The following is an 18,503-nucleotide window of genomic DNA, read 5'->3' as shown; positions in this document are numbered from 1 at the left end:
TATTTTTTGTATCGTGACAAGACAGTCTATAGGCTACAAAGTATAGAAAGGAATTGGTCGTTTTCAGTAGTAATCTGCTTGTATAATATTGACACTCGTTTTAACAGTCATACTGAATAATTTCCCCAAGAGACAAAATAGAAGCGACAAAAATGTCGATAGTTTCACAGATCTATTTTGATTCATGTTCAAATTGCCTGCTCTACATCAGTGTAACTTTCATTGCTAGCCACATAAGGATCATATGATGATGAAATATAACATACAATTGTTCATAGTATTTGAAAGCCATTTCGTGTTAAAGCTACATAAGTCATCATTTCACTCTCATTGACTTGATAGCGAACAGATTGTATGGTGTAATGGTTATGGAAGGTTGCAATGTTTTATTCTTCATTGATGTAGTACAAAATCTTCAATATAGTCTTAACAATATAAGAGCAATATTAAAGATTTCATTCTATGTCGTCTAAGTTCATTAATTGTTTGCTGTGGTAAAAACCTGCCAGATCAAAATTTCGTAAGGTACTAATTTAGAGTATCATTTCTTTTTGTAGGATAGCAAAATCGGCTACCCAATGAAAAATTATAAAAAATGGAATCGTCCTATACAGTAATTGATGTTACATATGTTAAAGAAGATGTAAAATTATCCAAGTCAGCGGTATTAGTTTACCACCAAAATTAATCAACCCTAATCATATCGCTATATTGTATTGATAATAATGAGTCCTCTTGGACGCCAAGGCTAATACAAAATGATCACTATTTATGCTAGAACATGGTCCAATAACATTTGTATGAAAAAATAAAAAATAACAGTGCCAATAAGATATAATTAGATTAAGAAGGTTACAATCTTATCTTGTGATACCTGTTCACGGTAATAGGTCACAATGAAAGTATATATTTTAAATAAATTTACATAAGATTTACATTGAACATTAAATGCTGAAAATCTTCATAGGATTGTTTTAGTGTATCGGGATAGTTACAACTTCAAAGATGATAATGATGATAGAAATAAGTGCGGAATATAAGTTACTACAAGATAGTAAGTTTCATTAGCCGCAAAAATAATAACGATTTTCAACTTATGACCATTGCTTTCAGGTCACGTCGATAATTTAAAATGCTTAAAACATCTTTTTGTTTGATCACATCTGCCATGGATAGTCGATTTGGTATGCTATCTAAATCTATTCTACGATCAGTTTGCACATAATTTAGCATTTTAACTGCGAATTCAACAGAATCTCGATGTGACTTATATGATGGAAATAACTTAGCGTGCCACAAATCGATTTTGGTTCCATTCGTCCAGATATCTGCAGGATTTAAATTTAAAACATTACGAATAACATGACTTATCTTTCGTCCAGCATAATTCAATGTATCTAGTTGTGATATATTTGATGTATATTTCTTAATATTATCTCCAACAGAGTAGGCAACAGTTACAAAATATTTTTGTGTTCCTTGTTTCACTGCCACACTATGGAGAAAGGAATTTTCTGGAACTGTCAGATTGGATGATAAATGAATATTACTTAAGATGCAATTCGGCTGGATCGTTACGTCATTTTCGATTAAGCAATATTCGACGATGCTTTCACCATACAATTGAACATTTTTGCCAATTTTAGAGTGTATAATGCTACATCGTGAGCCAACTTCAGGACATGATGCATCAGTAAGAGCATTTTTGCCCACAGTCATTACCATCGGGTGACAGCTTAATTCATATTGGAAATCAGTATTATTGCAGTAATGATTGAGATATTCCAACGTTGTGCCAATATGATAAAAAACTGAATTTTTAAACAACAAAACATTCAGTTGAGTGCCTTTTAGCCACTGAAAAATTTCCTTTCTAGTCTGAACGATCGTCTCGGTTACGTCTGTGATATTGCTGGTGTTATGAGTATAGTCATCGTTGGCTTCAGATCCTAGAGCTTGTAAGAAATCACCATAAGCATCGATTTCGCATTGTAAAGGTCGATGATTGAGGTAGTACTTTAGTAGAAGTTTAGCAGTATTCCGGTCCATAAAGTAAGCACTATCAGTAAAGACGGTATCGGCATCAACCACAGCTCCTTCCCGATGCATTACTTCAATACTAGGCTTGTGTAGAAAACGACGACATTTAGCCGATTGAACGCTAAATTCGGAGTCACTTTTATTGTCTTCTGCATTTAACACAAAAACACCGTGAGTAGTACCAATTTTTAACGGAGAAGGATGGCCTAGAGCAGTAAATCCTGGTTGATAAAAATCCCAGTTTCCATCGATAGTAAATAATTCGATGTCATCGGCGCAAGTTACAAAAACTCCAGCTTTCATTCGTGAAGGAAAATCAATGTACATCATCAGTTTTGCTTCAATCATTTGATATAGAGGATTTCCAAATGGTAAAGCCGTAAATATTTTTCCTACAATCAGTTTGAAAAAATAAATTGATTGGTTACTTATACAATATAATTGATTGACTAATTGATCGTCAACTACTGATAGAGTAAACATTTTACTCTTTTCTTGGTTACTGCTGCCAAAGTGTACATCATGGAATATTGAAGAATATCAATTTGATACTCTAGTCAATTGAGCTACTATTTCATTATTAAAATCATGTCGATATCAATGATAACTTGATAACAATAGTGATTTAGGTTTATTTTCACGATGGTTGGCTATTGTTACTTCAGGGTTCATTTTATGATCTTTGGTGTAATGTGTTGTAGCTCTGTTGATTGCACTATTTAATTTTAGACCCTTGGCTGTAAAATACAGCCATTGTCGTTTTATTCAATTCATTTCTAGGCCATACAGTTGTAAGATATAGGAGATGAATTATTCTTCAAGACTTTCGTAAACTATTCAACTTTACTTTCAGTGACTGGCTCTTTAATCAAAAATTATGAAGCATTGCTTGAATGGATCTTGTCCTAGTATCCGGTCAAACAGTTTATTAATAACGATACCCTGTCATTCAATTGAGGTTGTTCATACACTATTTATACAGTATGATTGCAGTCCCTGTTGTTAAATGGCAAGTGATTCTGGTATCCATTGGACTGAAGGAAATTTGGGGGAGACATTGTGGATAAAAGAGAAAGTTTGACTACTATACATGATGCAACTGGTATTACAGTCCTTACCTAACACACTAGCGCTAGGCAATCTTTGACTATAGCCACCAGCATGGATCATCAAGACCTTATAATTATCCAATTCTTTGCCATATATCTGTTCTAGATTATCAAGAGCAGCCATAGTCGATCCACCATTGCCGATCTTTAAACCAACAGGATCAGGGAAGACATGATACTTGACTGATGCCGGTAGTTCACACCCCATTTTCGCCTGCAATTGAGCCATATAAGCCACTTCTTGTTCACTATCAGACGCGGTAATGACGACAATATCCCAGAATGGGATTTCAAGTTCATCATCTTGGCGTACACTTTGGAAAAGATTTCTTTTTCGTAATGTTTCTCTCCTCAGTAGCTCAGACATGGCGGCAAATTGATGATTTCCCTCGGCAGCAAAATTATCCAAAGGGAATGCACCTTGGCTTGGAACTACCCACAGTCAATACACGATTATTATACAGTACACAGTACAGCCAGAGTAGTGATACTCGATCTCGGATTGAGCTTTTCCAAGTCCAGGTACAGTACTATACACTGTACACTGTACACTGTACACTGTAGTACTGGACTACACTCAGGATTAGACCTGAGAAAGGTTCGGGTAGTCCATGATCCAAAGTGAGCGATTTCCTGACCCAATTTCCTGATTTAAACCAAAATAAAATCATAAAAAGGCTCAGAACTGGAACAAATTGCATATCAAACGATAGCAGACGAGTCCATTTACGCGAATCCGTCATTAGAGTTGACGTACGGTGTCCATTTCTTGCACAGATTGCGTTGAAAGTGAAAGCGTTATTCTCCAAATTCGTCGTACACAGAACAGTACATGTCGAAAAGTTCTACTGACTGGATTGCGGATCGACGGATTCGCGCATTTTGAGTTGAAGAAGAAAGCAACAGCTCGGATAGAATCCGCTAGATGATTCTATTCTTTTAATCCGGCTCGAGTTCAATCTGTGAAACACTAGTGCAAGACCTTATTTGTAGCCATGCCATCACTTTTTGATAGTACTGTACGCCATTTAATGCTTTCTTCTTCAACTCAAAATGCGCTAATCCGTCGAACCGCAATCCAGTCATTAGAACTTTTCGACATGCACTCTGTATTGGGTTGAAGAAGAAAGCAACAACTCGGATAGAATCCGCTAGATGATTCTATTCTTTTAATCCGGCTCGAGTTCAATCTGTGAAACACTAGTGCAAGACCTTATTTGTAGCCATGCCATCACTTTTTGATAGTACTGTACGCCATTTAATGCTTTCTTCTTCAACTCAAAATGCGCTAATCCGTCGAACCGCAATCCAGTCATTAGAACTTTTCGACATGCACTCTGTATTGGGTTGAAGAAGAAAGCAACAACTCGGATAGAATCCGCTAGATGATTCTATTCTTTTAATCCGGCTCGAGTTCAATCTGTGAAACACTAATGCAAGACCTTACTTGTAGCCATGCCATCACTTTTTGATGGTACTGTACGCCATTTAATGCTTTCTTCTTCAACTCAAAATGCGCTAATCCGTCGATCCGCAATTCGGTTAGTAGAACATTTCGACATGTACTCTGACGTATTGAGCTGAAGAAAGCAACAACTCGGATAGAATCCACTAGATAATTCTATTCTTTTAATCCGGCTCGAGTTCAATCTGTGAAACACTAGTGCAAGACCTTATTTGTAGCCATGCCATCACTTTTTGACAGTACTGTACGCCATGTTGATTCATTCTGCAGATTGAGAGATGGCAAAGCGTACAGAAATGAATGATTGCTATCTAGTGTAATGAATCAATTTGTAGCCAAGTGGAAACCCGCGCATTTCTCCACAAAACGTATCAATCGATGACTTTAGACATAAATATCGAAATGGCATTTGTACTGTATATACGAGTATGTCAAGGTTGGGGGAGGTTTAGGGTTTAGTTTTAGTCAAGATATGTTAGGGTAGTTTTGGCATTAGAAGTTATTTGCATTTTTCTACATTGCCCGTTTGGCATACATGGCCCCATATCAGATACATAACTGGCGCATTATCGCCCCAATTTGAATGTGGCTTTATAGAGTTTACAGGTTAAAACTTTTTTTATCAAAGATCTTTCACCATTTTAAAGTCGACGGGGACCATCTACGTTTAATGCTGATTCCCGGAGGTATACATACTTTTCCCCTCCTACTGTACTCTCCGCTTGGCCGTAATGATATTACCAAAAAATCGGCTTCTACTTTATCAATCTAGAGTATTGGGTAGAGTTCAGCAAATGGCTAACTGGCTGCGAGATTTTGTTTGCTAGTCAGTGAACTGATTGCATAGTAGATTAGTTGGCTAGTTAATGCATGCAGTACTTATCAAGATATGAAGGTTGTACTTCCACTTGAAAGTCCTAACCATAAAGCGTTTTGCCTATGGTCCTTGCATAGCTATTGGGTGCCTTCAAACTGCACTAATCTTAGCACTTTGGAAAAGGCAGTACCAGCTGTGGTATATGTCTAAAGTCTTGACCATAAAGATGCTTCCCTACGGTCCTAACATGACTATTCTACGTCATAAGTACTGCAGTAATCTTGGCACTTTGCAAATGTTAGTACAAATATCAGTAGAAGTAGTACAGTAGTATCAAACTGGTCGTGGATAAACTAATGGCGGTAGGTAAAAGTTTTTCTTTTACCTGTAAATAGGTACGATATTACTGCCCAAAGCAATCATGAATGCATCAACACAAATTCACTGGATTATAGCTTATGGCGTTGTTGCTCAATAACTGATTCTGTTGATTAGAAATGTCTCTAGTTCGTTGTTTTACGATATTATCACTCATCAATAAGTATAAAGCATTAATTAAAGCAATTTTTGACCATTCATTTTCATCATTGTTAACGTTGGGTACCAATGAAAACTAGGCTGTCTCATACATCGTACATAAACATAATATCAATATTTTGGAATGTGTTTCATGAAAGACACTATATATGTAGTGGAACAACATAAACCTGGCATTAGAAAAGCACTATAAAATAATGTCAGCAATTCAAGAACATAAAATCTGTTTCAGAGAAAATTTATCACAAATTTTTCAATGACATATTAGAAATCAACAGTAATCCTTAATAATAATGTATTAATAGTGAATGCAACCAAGGATAGCATCATTACGTTTGCAGTAGAATCTCACTTATGATGCAACAATAATTAAATTCAGTAAGCTTCAATAAGGTATCTAATATGTTAGACGTCCTTGATAATTGACGCAGTCTCCTTCATTCGAAATAGATTTAGGGCTAGTTACCAAGCCTTAAATAGAGCATTATCACATTTCTAGGTAAGAAAAAGCAATTTGTACTACATCAATTTTGTAAGAAAAAAAAAAAACATTAGCTTGCTTCCGTTCTTAATAAAATCTAATAATATTGCAATGCTAAATAATAAGCTATGTAGCCACATACAATTGTTATTACCTAATGACATGATATTACAGCATGTACATGTTAAACTCATCGGCAGTAGCTATAGAATTTTGACAGTATTTATGTATGCAATTGTAAACTTCATTACAGTGGCCTAATACGTATGATACAAAAATTGTCGATAGTTCATGCTAGCTGGTAACCATTAAATTAAATTAATGATGTTTTGATATTTTTTAAATGATAAATTGAAATTAGCAGTTAAGTGCTTAGTTAAGCCAAATTCAGCGGTCATATTCTTTCTTAGGCTAATACAGTGTCATATCTGTTTAGCAATATCTTTCCGATAAATTAGTTATCAGACGGTTTTACAACATTTTCATTACCGTTGGCTGCTCTTGAACTTCGACATCTTGCCGCTAATGCTTCGTAGGTACCACCATTCAAGAAACATACAATGATTACTGTCATATTATCGCACCCAAGTCCTCCCATAAAGCAATCAGGTGCCAAGCAACGACTTAACAATTCTTCACAAATCTTTAGGAACAAATGTTGAATATATGTTTTTATTTTATACAATATTTTTTACTAATAGCGTCAAAAATGAGTCTAACTCAAAGGCAGTTGTAACATTTAGCATGTAAACCTTAACAACATAGCATTATAGATAACAAGTATTAGTAGTGCCTCTTACTTGCTGCAATGGTTTCTGCTCTGATATCCTATGTCTAACAAAATCAAGAACTTCTTCACTACTCAATACATCCCAAATACCTAAAAGAAAGGAGATTCATATGAATACGATTGTACAAACGTAAGAGATAGAACAGATTTAAACAATTTTAAAATTTTCTACACCGATAAAATATTGTTACTCTTTACCATCACAGGCCAAAACTATAAATTCGTATTTATTGGTTACATCGTGATCAATTACATCGGGAAAAGCTATAGAAAATTTTTGATACAAATTTTATGGATTAAATGTAGAGCAACAAGTCAAAATAAAATATTCACAAATTTTAGAGTGAATACATCCAACAACTTGTATTATTGAGTAATTAAAGTACATTATTATAATATTGATGCAAACGCAGTTTCAAGTGCTTACCAGTAACCATTTGTTCTTTAGCATTCTTGGTCTTATTTCCTTTGAAACTAAAATCACCAAGAGCTCTGGACAGGGCTAAACTACCTATACATGTAACCAAATGTATCTATAATAAGTTAATAAACTACATTTTCATCATTGCCATCAATGTATTATACCATTGAAAAATATCTTACCGTTAACTCTATTAAATTCTATCCATCCTCCAGCGGCAATAATACGTCTTGACTCTCCTACATAGAAAATAAAGTGTTCAATTATTACAGATCAATTCTTGTAAAGAATAAATTATAAGTGAGTTAGTTACCTTCATTGTTTGGTTTATGATCGAAAGAGAGTGGTACCAATTTGCCATCGACACATGCTATAGCCCTGGAGTCACCTACATTTCCCTGCAGAATATACAGTTATTAGGGTGACGATTTAATTGGACTTGTGCCCAATGAATACCATGATCACAAGCATCAGATTTATCATGTCCCAACTTACGCAGTATAGTTTTTCATCTTTAATGAGTACTGTTACAGCAGTAGTGCCAGATACTTCGTCGGTAAAATTGTCATCTAAAATTATCATACATTATGATTATTATACGCTGTTAGTGAAGGTATTCCATATTCATTAGGAGTTGTATACTTTTGAAATGATAATCATGTTACGACCATTTTTTAATACGTTCAATTTTGACGAGGTACAAAGTTACACTAACGATATCATTGGCTTAATTACCCTACCAAGTAATATGCCATCCATATAAATAGACAAGTATTGCATTAATCGTACCTCTCTGCATTAATTCATCTACTTCCAAGAAACCCTTCTTGATAGCTTCAGTAACATTACCACGTCCTTGAAATATATCAATACACAGTCGATATTAATGATACCCTACAACAGCATTAAACTAACAAAGACAGTTCCATTGAGTGAATGTTTAAAGAACAAAAACAGTTAAGATTATGTCAAGTACTGTTGATTTTTAATATTTGTACTTGAATTGAGGCTGTAAGGCGTTGATTTAGGCAGTTGGGCGAATTACGTTCAATATTTACTTGACTACTATTACCAAAGTACTGATGTACGGTGTAATAATATTGTAGTCTAACGTACAAAGTTAATCGCTATTAATTAAGGTATGTGATTGATTGTAATTTTTCAAATTTCATTCTTATTCCTGTATCATTACAATTAATAATTATTACGTTATATAATCTTATTATAGCAATTCTAATATTAAAAACATATTATTGAATTATGATCGTTTCGTTATCCGCTACCTCAACCGTACGATAATTATCCCCTAGACATAGAGTAGTGCAAGGATAGCACATCATGCTACACTTAATGATACAGATAGCAGTAAATAATAGAAGGTAGAAGTAGTATAACATGGAATCAAAATTTGAACATCTACACTACTATGGCATTGAATTGCTTTCATTTTGCTCTAATAATGATTATCCTTCTATTTGTCACGAAACAGAAGCCAAGAATTTAAAAGGATGTATAGTGTTACTTCATGATTGTACAAAATTGAACGCATGAACATAATATTAGAAAAATAACACTATAATAACATTGTATTATTTTCTTACCAAACTCTGGTTGCTTAACAATAACTTTATGGACATGACTTTCTGCATATTTAGCGACACGAGCACCTACAAAGTGATATCAAGATGGAGGATTAATATATTAAAAGTTAAAATATGTTGTTATGACAATTTTTGTTATTACAAAATTCAAGATCGACAGATGATCACCATATGTCTGTTAAAAGAGGGTAATACTGATGGAAGAAGCATTAGGAACTCTACGCCTAGCAGTAAAATCGGATTTATACTTGTATATCTTATTTAATCAAGTGATTCTATTTACATTTTTCAATTCAGCATATGCAATTATTGTGCTCACTCAGCAAATCTACAAAGTTTGTGAAAAATCAATTTCACCTATTTATTGATAAAGGCAGTGCATTGATACTCTATTCTATGGTCAATATATTCTAGGCGGTAACAATAGATTAAGTTGGATAGGGATTATCCATTAGTCAATATCTGTTAATAGTGTTGATGGAAAGTAGGATTCCATTTCATTTATAGTCAATCCATCCATTGGAACTAGGACTACTTTCCACTCATTTTGCATTTGTCATCACCATCGAGATAGGCGGTTTTATATACTATGTAAAACCGATGTATAATTAATTATTACTATTTATCTGATTACACTACAGCGTCCTGCTTTTACTTTACTGTAGAATGAGTTGTTGATAAGAGGAAATTCAGCATCTTCTTTAGTTACTTGCACAGTATCTTTTCGTGGCTTAACGTTTGGAGTAAGAAGAGAACAGCTCAGGAAGGCGTTTCTGTTCTTAGCAATCGTTTAGCCAAAAGGCAATATTTTACATCTTGTAAGGAAGGACAACATTGACGTGGTCGACAAGCACTTTACGCAGACTATCATGGCGTGTATCATTGCTGATCATGAAGAAACTCTTCCATAGCTCAAGGGATCGATTCTATCTACATATCATGTCAGACTTTTGATATATCTAATGTCCTTTTAGACAGACGTGCTTGCTGTATAGAGTCAGTTCATCTCCAAAAGTGGATTCATAATGAAGTTGGAGATTGCTACAGTACTCTAATCGTATCGAATAGTGAAAGACTATCGCAAAATATATTGTTGATTCAATGGTAAACATTAATAACTTACCGCCATGGCCATCATAAACGCCAAAAAATACATCTTGTCCACCATTCAAATTCAGATCAATAGTATGGGCATCTTCCATGTCTATGATTGTTGCATTGAGTTAAGGAGAATTGGGCATTCCAAAACAAGGCAAGATCAAAAAATGCAATACACTAATGGATGTCGCGTAGATTTACTTGCAAATTTTGCTGCCTACGATAGTTGGTAGATGCTACGTAGTAGAAATGATCAGCTAGCGATGGCAAGCGACTTTACAGTCAATAGCAAACAACATTAACGACAGCACTATAAAGCAAGTTTGATGAAATAAAGCGGAAAGAAAAATGAATGCGTTTTTAGGAATAGCATGTCCGTTTTTGGGCTGCAGTCAATTGCAGTCAGCTTGATGGCTGCTATTCTTCAATTACTGTACACAATTGCAACTGGATCAATTCAGTTCAACGAGAAATAAGAAAATAAGCAGCTAGGAATAGCCTTTCCATTTTGGGGGGACTACCATCCATAGTAGCAACTTTGATATACACGTATTATGATGCAATGTTGGATAAAATTGGAGCTTGATAAAGCAAACAAGAAATCAATCAAGGGTCTATTAGGCATGACATATTTGGGCTACAGTAAACTTGATGATTGCATTCTAAGCTGCTATCATACAATTACAAGTTGATGGAGTAAAAGGAATAAGAAAATGATCAGTTCGGGGCGACATCTACATTGGACTATTGCAAATAGTAGAGTCATTTTGATGACCGTATTACAAGTATTAAGCCATATTTGATAAAATAGGGGCTTGATGAAGCAAAAAGAAACTAGTTCATCATGCTTTAGGGATAGCATCTATAGTAGCAACCTTGATGTATTATTAAGCTAGTTTAGCAAAATGAACACTTTATGAAAGCAATAGGAAATACAGTAGAATAAGCATTTATTGGGGATGGTATCGAGCTTGGACTACAGGGAGGTTTAGACTGCAACCCATTTGTAGTAAGGCTTGATGATGGCCGTCTTATGAAACGATCATTGATAGGGAATGGCTTGTACTTTACAACTTCGTAGGACTTGGATTCCATTTCACATGTATTCCATACCGTAATTTTCAAATCATTGCAAAGGTATTGATAGAGAATCGTTCTCTATCGATAGGAGGTATTTGAGCCAATTTTATTAATTTACCATCGACCAGTCGGCTGCATTAATATCTAGTATGGCAAGATGTTGGAGGGCTTGCTTTGCAAAATGGCCGTATGATGGCTACGTGGTAATGAAGGAAGGTGTAGTCTATTTTAATTTACTTTCTATTCATTTCAATCATCATCGTTATTCATTTTTACTCTATAATAGAAAAGTCTTTCCATGTGGAATTTATTCTACTGCAATGGCTTTACAGTATTGCTATTTCCCCATTGATTGAATTAAATTGAAAGTCGAGAATGGATCAGTATGTCAATAGGACTGATGGCTATCCTTCATCTTTGGCTGACTACGCGGATATTATTCTCGTATTAAGGTTCACAATTATTAATTCGAACTATCGCAAGGTACTAGACAAATTCAATGACGATTGAGTTGATGGATTATTCTGATAGAATAACAAGCCATAGCAATCGAAATGACACTGCAATCACGCTACAACGAGGCTATTTCCCCTCCAATTATTTCCTCCAAAGTAGAGCATTGGTCGGCGGTAATGGCACGGCAATAAAATGAATCACTCTCGTTCATCGATGGTCGACTACGTGGACAGTTATGAGCAATCATCAAGAAAAATTATCCATCCATAAGGTACTAGTATGGAATGAAATAACTATTGAACTGGTTCATTGGATAAGAGTTTTATCGTATCCTTGATAGAAATGAGAAAAAACATGATCCAATGCGTGGAGGTAATCACGCTGTTTGAACACATTTTCAACGCAATGCAATGAACTGTGGGTCAAGTAGGTTAGACCTTTTTTTTTTCAACCAACAACATAAATACGATGACTACGATCAGAACAAGGAGAATATATAATACAGGAATAAGGTTAAAAACTAAATTACTTGTATCATGCTGTTGTTGACTATTGGAAATGAAAGGATACGTACTCGCCATCCTTGCATACAAGATGATGCAACTTGGTAGTTTGCGTTATAGGATATCGTCGTTGTTTTTTCGGTTATTGGCTCGGATAATGTTTGACCCATTTTGTTCTTTCCAATAAAATGGCTGGCTTTCAACGCTGTAATACTGGACATAGAATGAAAATAAAAATAAATCAAAAAAATTCATTTTCTTGACTGTATGAAGGACGACGACTGTTCTATCAAGACAGAGCAAGACATGAAGTTATGGCCACTACAGTAAATCGGTTGCCGATGTAGACAGACAACATTGAATGAAAGTACGAGATTAGTCAAGATAGGCAGCGCATGGATTAACATGAGAAAGAAAGAAAAAAATTCATTTCTCATCCTGATGGTTAAGCTAAGGCGAAACGTTATCGTGATGGATAGCCATGTCCTCGCTACATGGCATGCATAGAAATCCATTTGAAATGCAATCCACAATTATGCTTATTATCCAATTATCATTTGTAAGCTTGTTGACACTTTACATCTTCGTTGTCATTGCTGCAGTGATTTTGATTGATGGTAGAAAGTGACTTTCAGTCCTTCATGATGGTTATCCTTGCCGCTACCGACGGCTATGTTATTTTATTTCAAGATGGAAATTGAAAACAAATACAACATCATGGCCGCAATGATGGATTATGAGTACTACGCCGCCCTGTGCAATGATTGCAAACTTATAACGAGTCTGATCAATGCCGTGATTGTCAAGGTTAGGAAAATAAATCACTTTCTCGGCCCTTTCTTCTTGATCTATCGTGACTGACAGCGATCTTTTGGCGATCAAGTGTGGAAATGGATTTGCAATACTCATGCTCATCTTCAACTGCTATGGTTGGTTCTTTCTACCCCGATTAGACTCGTCATCATTATTGGCTAGTCTAACATCCCATCGTATCGTTGTTAGGATAAGCAAGAAAAATAAATTTCAAGCTAGGGAATGGACTTTCTATCCAATCGAAAGTAATGTCATCGTCTGCTTACAGTCATTTCATCCAACGCCATGATCGACTACAAGATTAGTAGCGGTAAGAGAGAAAAATTCATTTCTCCTCTTGATGATTACTACTGTTAGGGACTTGTTGTAGTAGACAATTTCTCTTCCAAGTCCCTACTGGTGAATTATCCAAGGTAGGACTGAATGCAGTCGATGGCAGCGGAAAGAAAAAAAAAAAAATAATGTAAAATCGATTTCTCCTCTTGCTTGCTAGCATCGTTGCCGCCGTCGCTACCGACAACAATGTTGTTGGTGATGATGGCCTTGCAAGCTTGGCAATGGACTAATCCATTGCCAAAATCATGCCATCATCCAACTGAATGGATATACCATGTTGAATAATTAATGGTGGCATCGGTAAAATGCCAGTTGCGGGTAAACTGATTTGTCTTTGGTCAATGGTATCCAACTCGATTGGCTATGATAGCCATTCTCAATTCATCGTATGTCGTAGTCAGCGATAGGAAATCCAACTCTATTTCTCCTTTTGATGGAAATGGATTGTACTTGCAATTGGAATCCAATATTACGACATCGTCCAACCTGCTCCTGTGATGGCCATAAGTTGGCCCATCACAACAGATTCCTATCGTCTGTTCTTGTCAGCGTTAAGAAATCCCCCCCCCCCCAAAAAAAAAACTCCACCTCTCGATTATTGCCATCGCTGCCAACAACGATCTCATTTGCGATGGGCTTGCAAGCTTACCAGTGGATTGTCATGGCTATCCACTGGTAATAGGTAAAGTGCCGCCATCTTCATCCAAGCGCCACGGTGCCTTCTGCTTAGGGTACCGTGGCAAAAAGTAAATGGATGCGATCGATGGGGTAATGATCAGCGGTAAAGAAGGAGAAAACAAAAAAAAATGAATGCTTGTACATGATTGCATCTTAAGCATGGAAATACCTTGCACTCCATTGAAATACAACATGAATCAAAGCGCCATAACTGTACGATGCGAGACTAGACTACAATTTGTCGACATTATTACATTGTTGTTGGACAAACAGGAACAAAATGATGTAGCAAAAATCATCAAAAGATTGAATAATCATTCTATTGTTAGCAAAATGGGGGATAATGTTGTATTAATTAAATACAAGTTGTCATGTTAACTACTTTTGCTGCTGCTGCTGTACTTTGGATAACAATGCAGTTATTGTAGACAAGAAGAGATGAAAATACAATGTATTCTCCACCAGTTGATCCATTTGCGATGGCTATCGCCACTTGACATGGATGAGGATGGAGGAAACGACAACAACTACGACGATTGCTTTTGGTTTGGCATTTTTGAGTAGACTCGATTTGAGCAAGGTGCTTGATGGACTGTGCAATCGATGAAAATCCATCTTAGCAGGCGAGAGGAAAGTCCTTCTTGAGTAGCAATGTCCCAACGATTGCTTTTGGCTGTTTCAGCCATTTTTGAGTAGACGCTATTTGAGCAAGGTGATGGATGGACTGTGCAATCGATGAAAATCCATCTTAGCAGGCGAGAGGAAAGTCCTTCTTGAGTAGTAATGTCCAACGATTGCCGTACCCATCGCTCGACAACAGCGATGACGGAAAGGTACAATTATGCCTCCCCCCCACCCCAAAAAAAATATCAAGATAAAATACTATCCATGACATGACTGTGATTCAAATAGTGCAATATCTTGTCCCAATAATTCCACCACAAAGGGTAGACAAGGATTGAAATGGACTGAAATTGATTCCTACTCTATTTCAAAGGCTAGCGTATCTTGACGGGACAGTAAAACCATGTCGTCTTTGCTTAACGTTGGCATCCATTGTACCCATGGGTCATGAAAATGATTCCTACGCTATTTTCACAGGCTATCTTGACAGGATAGTAAAACTATTTCATCTTTGCTTAACGTTGGATTGTCATCGAATGGACCTGTAGGTCATGAAATGGCTATTTCAATCGCCGTGTTTGGATGAGATAGGCGACATGGTTGAGGAAACCCCTTCGGACTGGGTGTTAGAAACGATCAACCATTTCAATCAATCTTTAGGCAATGGCATGCAGAACTTTCTCTCACTTTATTGCAACCCATGTCTTGACGAGATGGGCAAGAATAGTTCAATCCAATCATGGTCATGTCATGCTACAGTAGTTTAGCAACTTCTTTTCTGACGTTGCTTATGGATGATTGAAAAAAAAAAAAAAAAAGGAAAAAAAATGAAATGGTAATCTTTGTACAAGAGGATCGATGCTTGCAATGACAAAACCTTCAACCAAGTCTGTTTTTCCACTTGCACTAATGACTCGTTGAATACCCATGATTAAGGCTATTAATTAGTCCCACTCTTGATCCGATAGAATAAGGAGGGAGGGAGGGAGGGAGAGAGAGTGGAAGAAGGATTTTTTTCCTTCAGCCAATGGTCAACATGATGATTATCCATCTTAACTTGCTAGAAATCAAGCTGTACATGCCTAAGCGATGCTGTCTACCGGGGGCCCTAGTCTACGCGTTGACTTTCTTTCCATCATGCCGATATTGTAACATCCACTATTTCAATGGAATGATAGCAAATCAAGATGGCATACCGTTTGTTAAGAAGAATTGATCAAGGCCATGCAAATAATCCCCCAATTGCAATGAGTACAACAGTATAGTCAATCAAGTTAGCTACAATATTGTCCTATTGACATACTAGAATATTGAAAAAGTGGGCACAGTTTGAATTAATCCCCAAGCAAAATGCTGATCCACACTTGGGAGCCGAGACTATACCATCGTCCAAAGATGCCATGGATATTTGTTCAAGGTGGCGATTTTGGGCTACAAACAAGTGGAGCAAGCCTCTTGTTATCCTCCATTGCCTTGGCGATGAGGGTTGGAGTGGAAATTGTGATTTACTACGCATAGGATTGCATAGACGAATGATTGATTGTTTCTCGTCTTGTTGATCTACCATGTTGCTGTAGCGGATCGGCAAAGAGTCTCGTCTACCTTTCAAGGCGATTGGGATTCTTTTTTTCCCCTACTCTATTCGAGTATCCAGCATGGCGTAGGATGATGATCCATCCTGCCTAGTTTTGTGTTGGCGTAGGCTATTCCATTTTTTTCTCTAGTTGAAGCCAGTTGTTTTCCTACCTCATTCAATCTGTCTCTATTTCATCCTACGCCAAAGTTGCGCTAATCTAGCTGGCAGCAACTTGATGATGACGATGAGTGTAGGTTGCAACGATGGGGTAAAATCGGACCTTTGGCCATCTTTTCTAATCTTGTATGAGTATAGGTGTACTTTACGTTAATTTGCGAGAGATTTTGCCTTCCATCGTCTACTCTATAGGCATGGATCGAAAGTGGCTTTCAGATGACAATGTTTGATCCACCAGTACGCCAGGGATTTGTCCAAATTTCCCCTTGAAAAGTCGCTGAGTATGGCGATACTAAACTAGCCACAACTTGTCATCGTCGATTCCACTCCATCACCACCATCAACGTATTAGCAATGGCATCCAAGAAGATTTTTGCAGTCATCCTTTGTAGTCTAGTATACGTATGTCCACTTGTATTTTGGGGAGAATTTTGCTTTCCATCGGCCAGTCCATCGCCATTGACCTAATTTCCCTTTTGGGGGCCGATTGTGGATGGAGTATATTGGATTGTCCATGACAACAACTTGTCACCATTGATTGTAAGCGATCAGGGTATTAACGATTGGCATCCAATAGGACCCTTTTAGTCTTGTAGTTGTGTCCAATTTGTGGTAAAGTATCCATGCGTTGATTATTGGCATGGTTTTGCCTTTTCATGATCCATTACCAAGCGCTACCATAGCCAATGATCTGCCATCGCTTTTGATCATCCAATATGGATACGTCAAATTGGCTAACAACAACTTGTTATCGTTGATTCAACTGGATCAGCCTATCCACGATGGTATCCACTAAGGACCCTTTAGCCATCCTTTTACCATGGTTTTTCCATGTGTTTGTGTATCTATTTTGGGGAAGGGGTTTTCTTTCGCTTTCCATCGTCCTCGATCTAATGTACCTTTCAAACTAGCTGACAACAACTTGCCATTCAACTGAACTCCATGATGGGATCGACGATGGCCATACAATAGGAACCCTTTGGTTATCCCTTTCTAGTTTTCTATATGTGTATGGGTATGTATATCGGAGGATTTTACCTTGCATTGCCTACCCTAGCCATGGATCGAATAGACCTTTCAAGGCGATTGTATGCGTCCATCATGGAGACGCTCCACTTGTTGACAACAACTTGCCATCATTGATTCAACATCAACGATAGCATGCAAGTGGACCCTTTACCCCCCCCGTCATCCTTTTCCTAGCCTTATCCGACTGTATGCGAGTGTATTTTTACTATTTTGATATTCTTTTTTCTATGTGCCTTTTATCGCCTACTCTAGCCATGGAAAGAACATGGAAGGCGATTCCTCTTGGTCTACTCCAATCCATCGCCATAGCATCCACCTCCAGCATGCGGAGGTGATAAACAAGTTGTCGGCACCCTCGATCAACGACGATTTCCTCCTGTTCACGATCAAATAACCAAATGCATGCAATCGACATTGACTTCTTACCTTAATGTCCGTAGTCGATGAAATGGAAACAACGACTTGAAGTTGTGGATAGCAGTGGAAACCGTTGTTGCTGATGGATACGATCAACAAGAAGACAAGAACAACGACAAGAGTGATTTTACTAGCGCTATTTTCCAACTTGTTATGCCTGAAAATCAACAGTATGGGGAAAGGAAGGAAAGAGGGCGATGCCGCAGAATGCTTAGCAGTCGGTGTCCAGACGTCCGAGGCCGCTGACCAGGCACATCTGCTTGGAGGGCAAGGCTAGCACCACCTTGCCTCGGCCTCCACTTGTTTGCAAATGATAGGCTTTAGTATACGCTAGCCAGTAGTGTTAAAGATAGTAGAGTGCTGGTCCTTTCCCCCCCCCCCCCCCCTGTCCAACACCGGTTAGATTGAGGGAATCTGGTGTCTTCCCACCATGCCCACTTGGATCTATAGTGAAA

At 37.1% G+C, this 18,503-nt stretch overlaps 2 protein-coding genes across 2 annotated transcripts; both read right to left on the bottom strand.

The window, feature by feature from the left end:
* Positions 1-1,089: 1,089 nt before the first annotated feature.
* On the bottom strand, positions 1,090-3,516 carry TRIADDRAFT_24800 (uncharacterized protein; the record flags this gene model as incomplete). The annotated part of the gene is made up of 2 exons (XM_002112318.1): positions 1,090-2,432; positions 3,159-3,516. The coding sequence occupies 2 exons, from the start codon at positions 3,514-3,516 to the stop codon at positions 1,090-1,092; spliced, it is 1,701 nt and encodes a 566-aa protein (XP_002112354.1).
* Positions 3,517-6,903: 3,387 nt separating this feature from the next.
* On the bottom strand, positions 6,904-12,568 carry TRIADDRAFT_25999 (uncharacterized protein; the record flags this gene model as incomplete). The annotated part of the gene is made up of 11 exons (XM_002112317.1): positions 6,904-7,092; positions 7,250-7,329; positions 7,438-7,503; positions 7,667-7,750; positions 7,843-7,899; positions 7,974-8,058; positions 8,156-8,229; positions 8,450-8,515; positions 9,262-9,327; positions 10,385-10,465; positions 12,466-12,568. The coding sequence occupies 11 exons, from the start codon at positions 12,566-12,568 to the stop codon at positions 6,904-6,906; spliced, it is 951 nt and encodes a 316-aa protein (XP_002112353.1).
* Positions 12,569-18,503: the final 5,935 nt, after the last annotated feature.

Source organism: Trichoplax adhaerens, genomic scaffold (assembly GCF_000150275.1).
Source record: "Trichoplax adhaerens TRIADscaffold_5 genomic scaffold, whole genome shotgun sequence".
Classification (NCBI taxonomy): Eukaryota; Metazoa; Placozoa; class Uniplacotomia; order Trichoplacea; family Trichoplacidae; genus Trichoplax; species Trichoplax adhaerens.
This window is presented reverse-complemented; position numbering and strand designations above follow the sequence as displayed.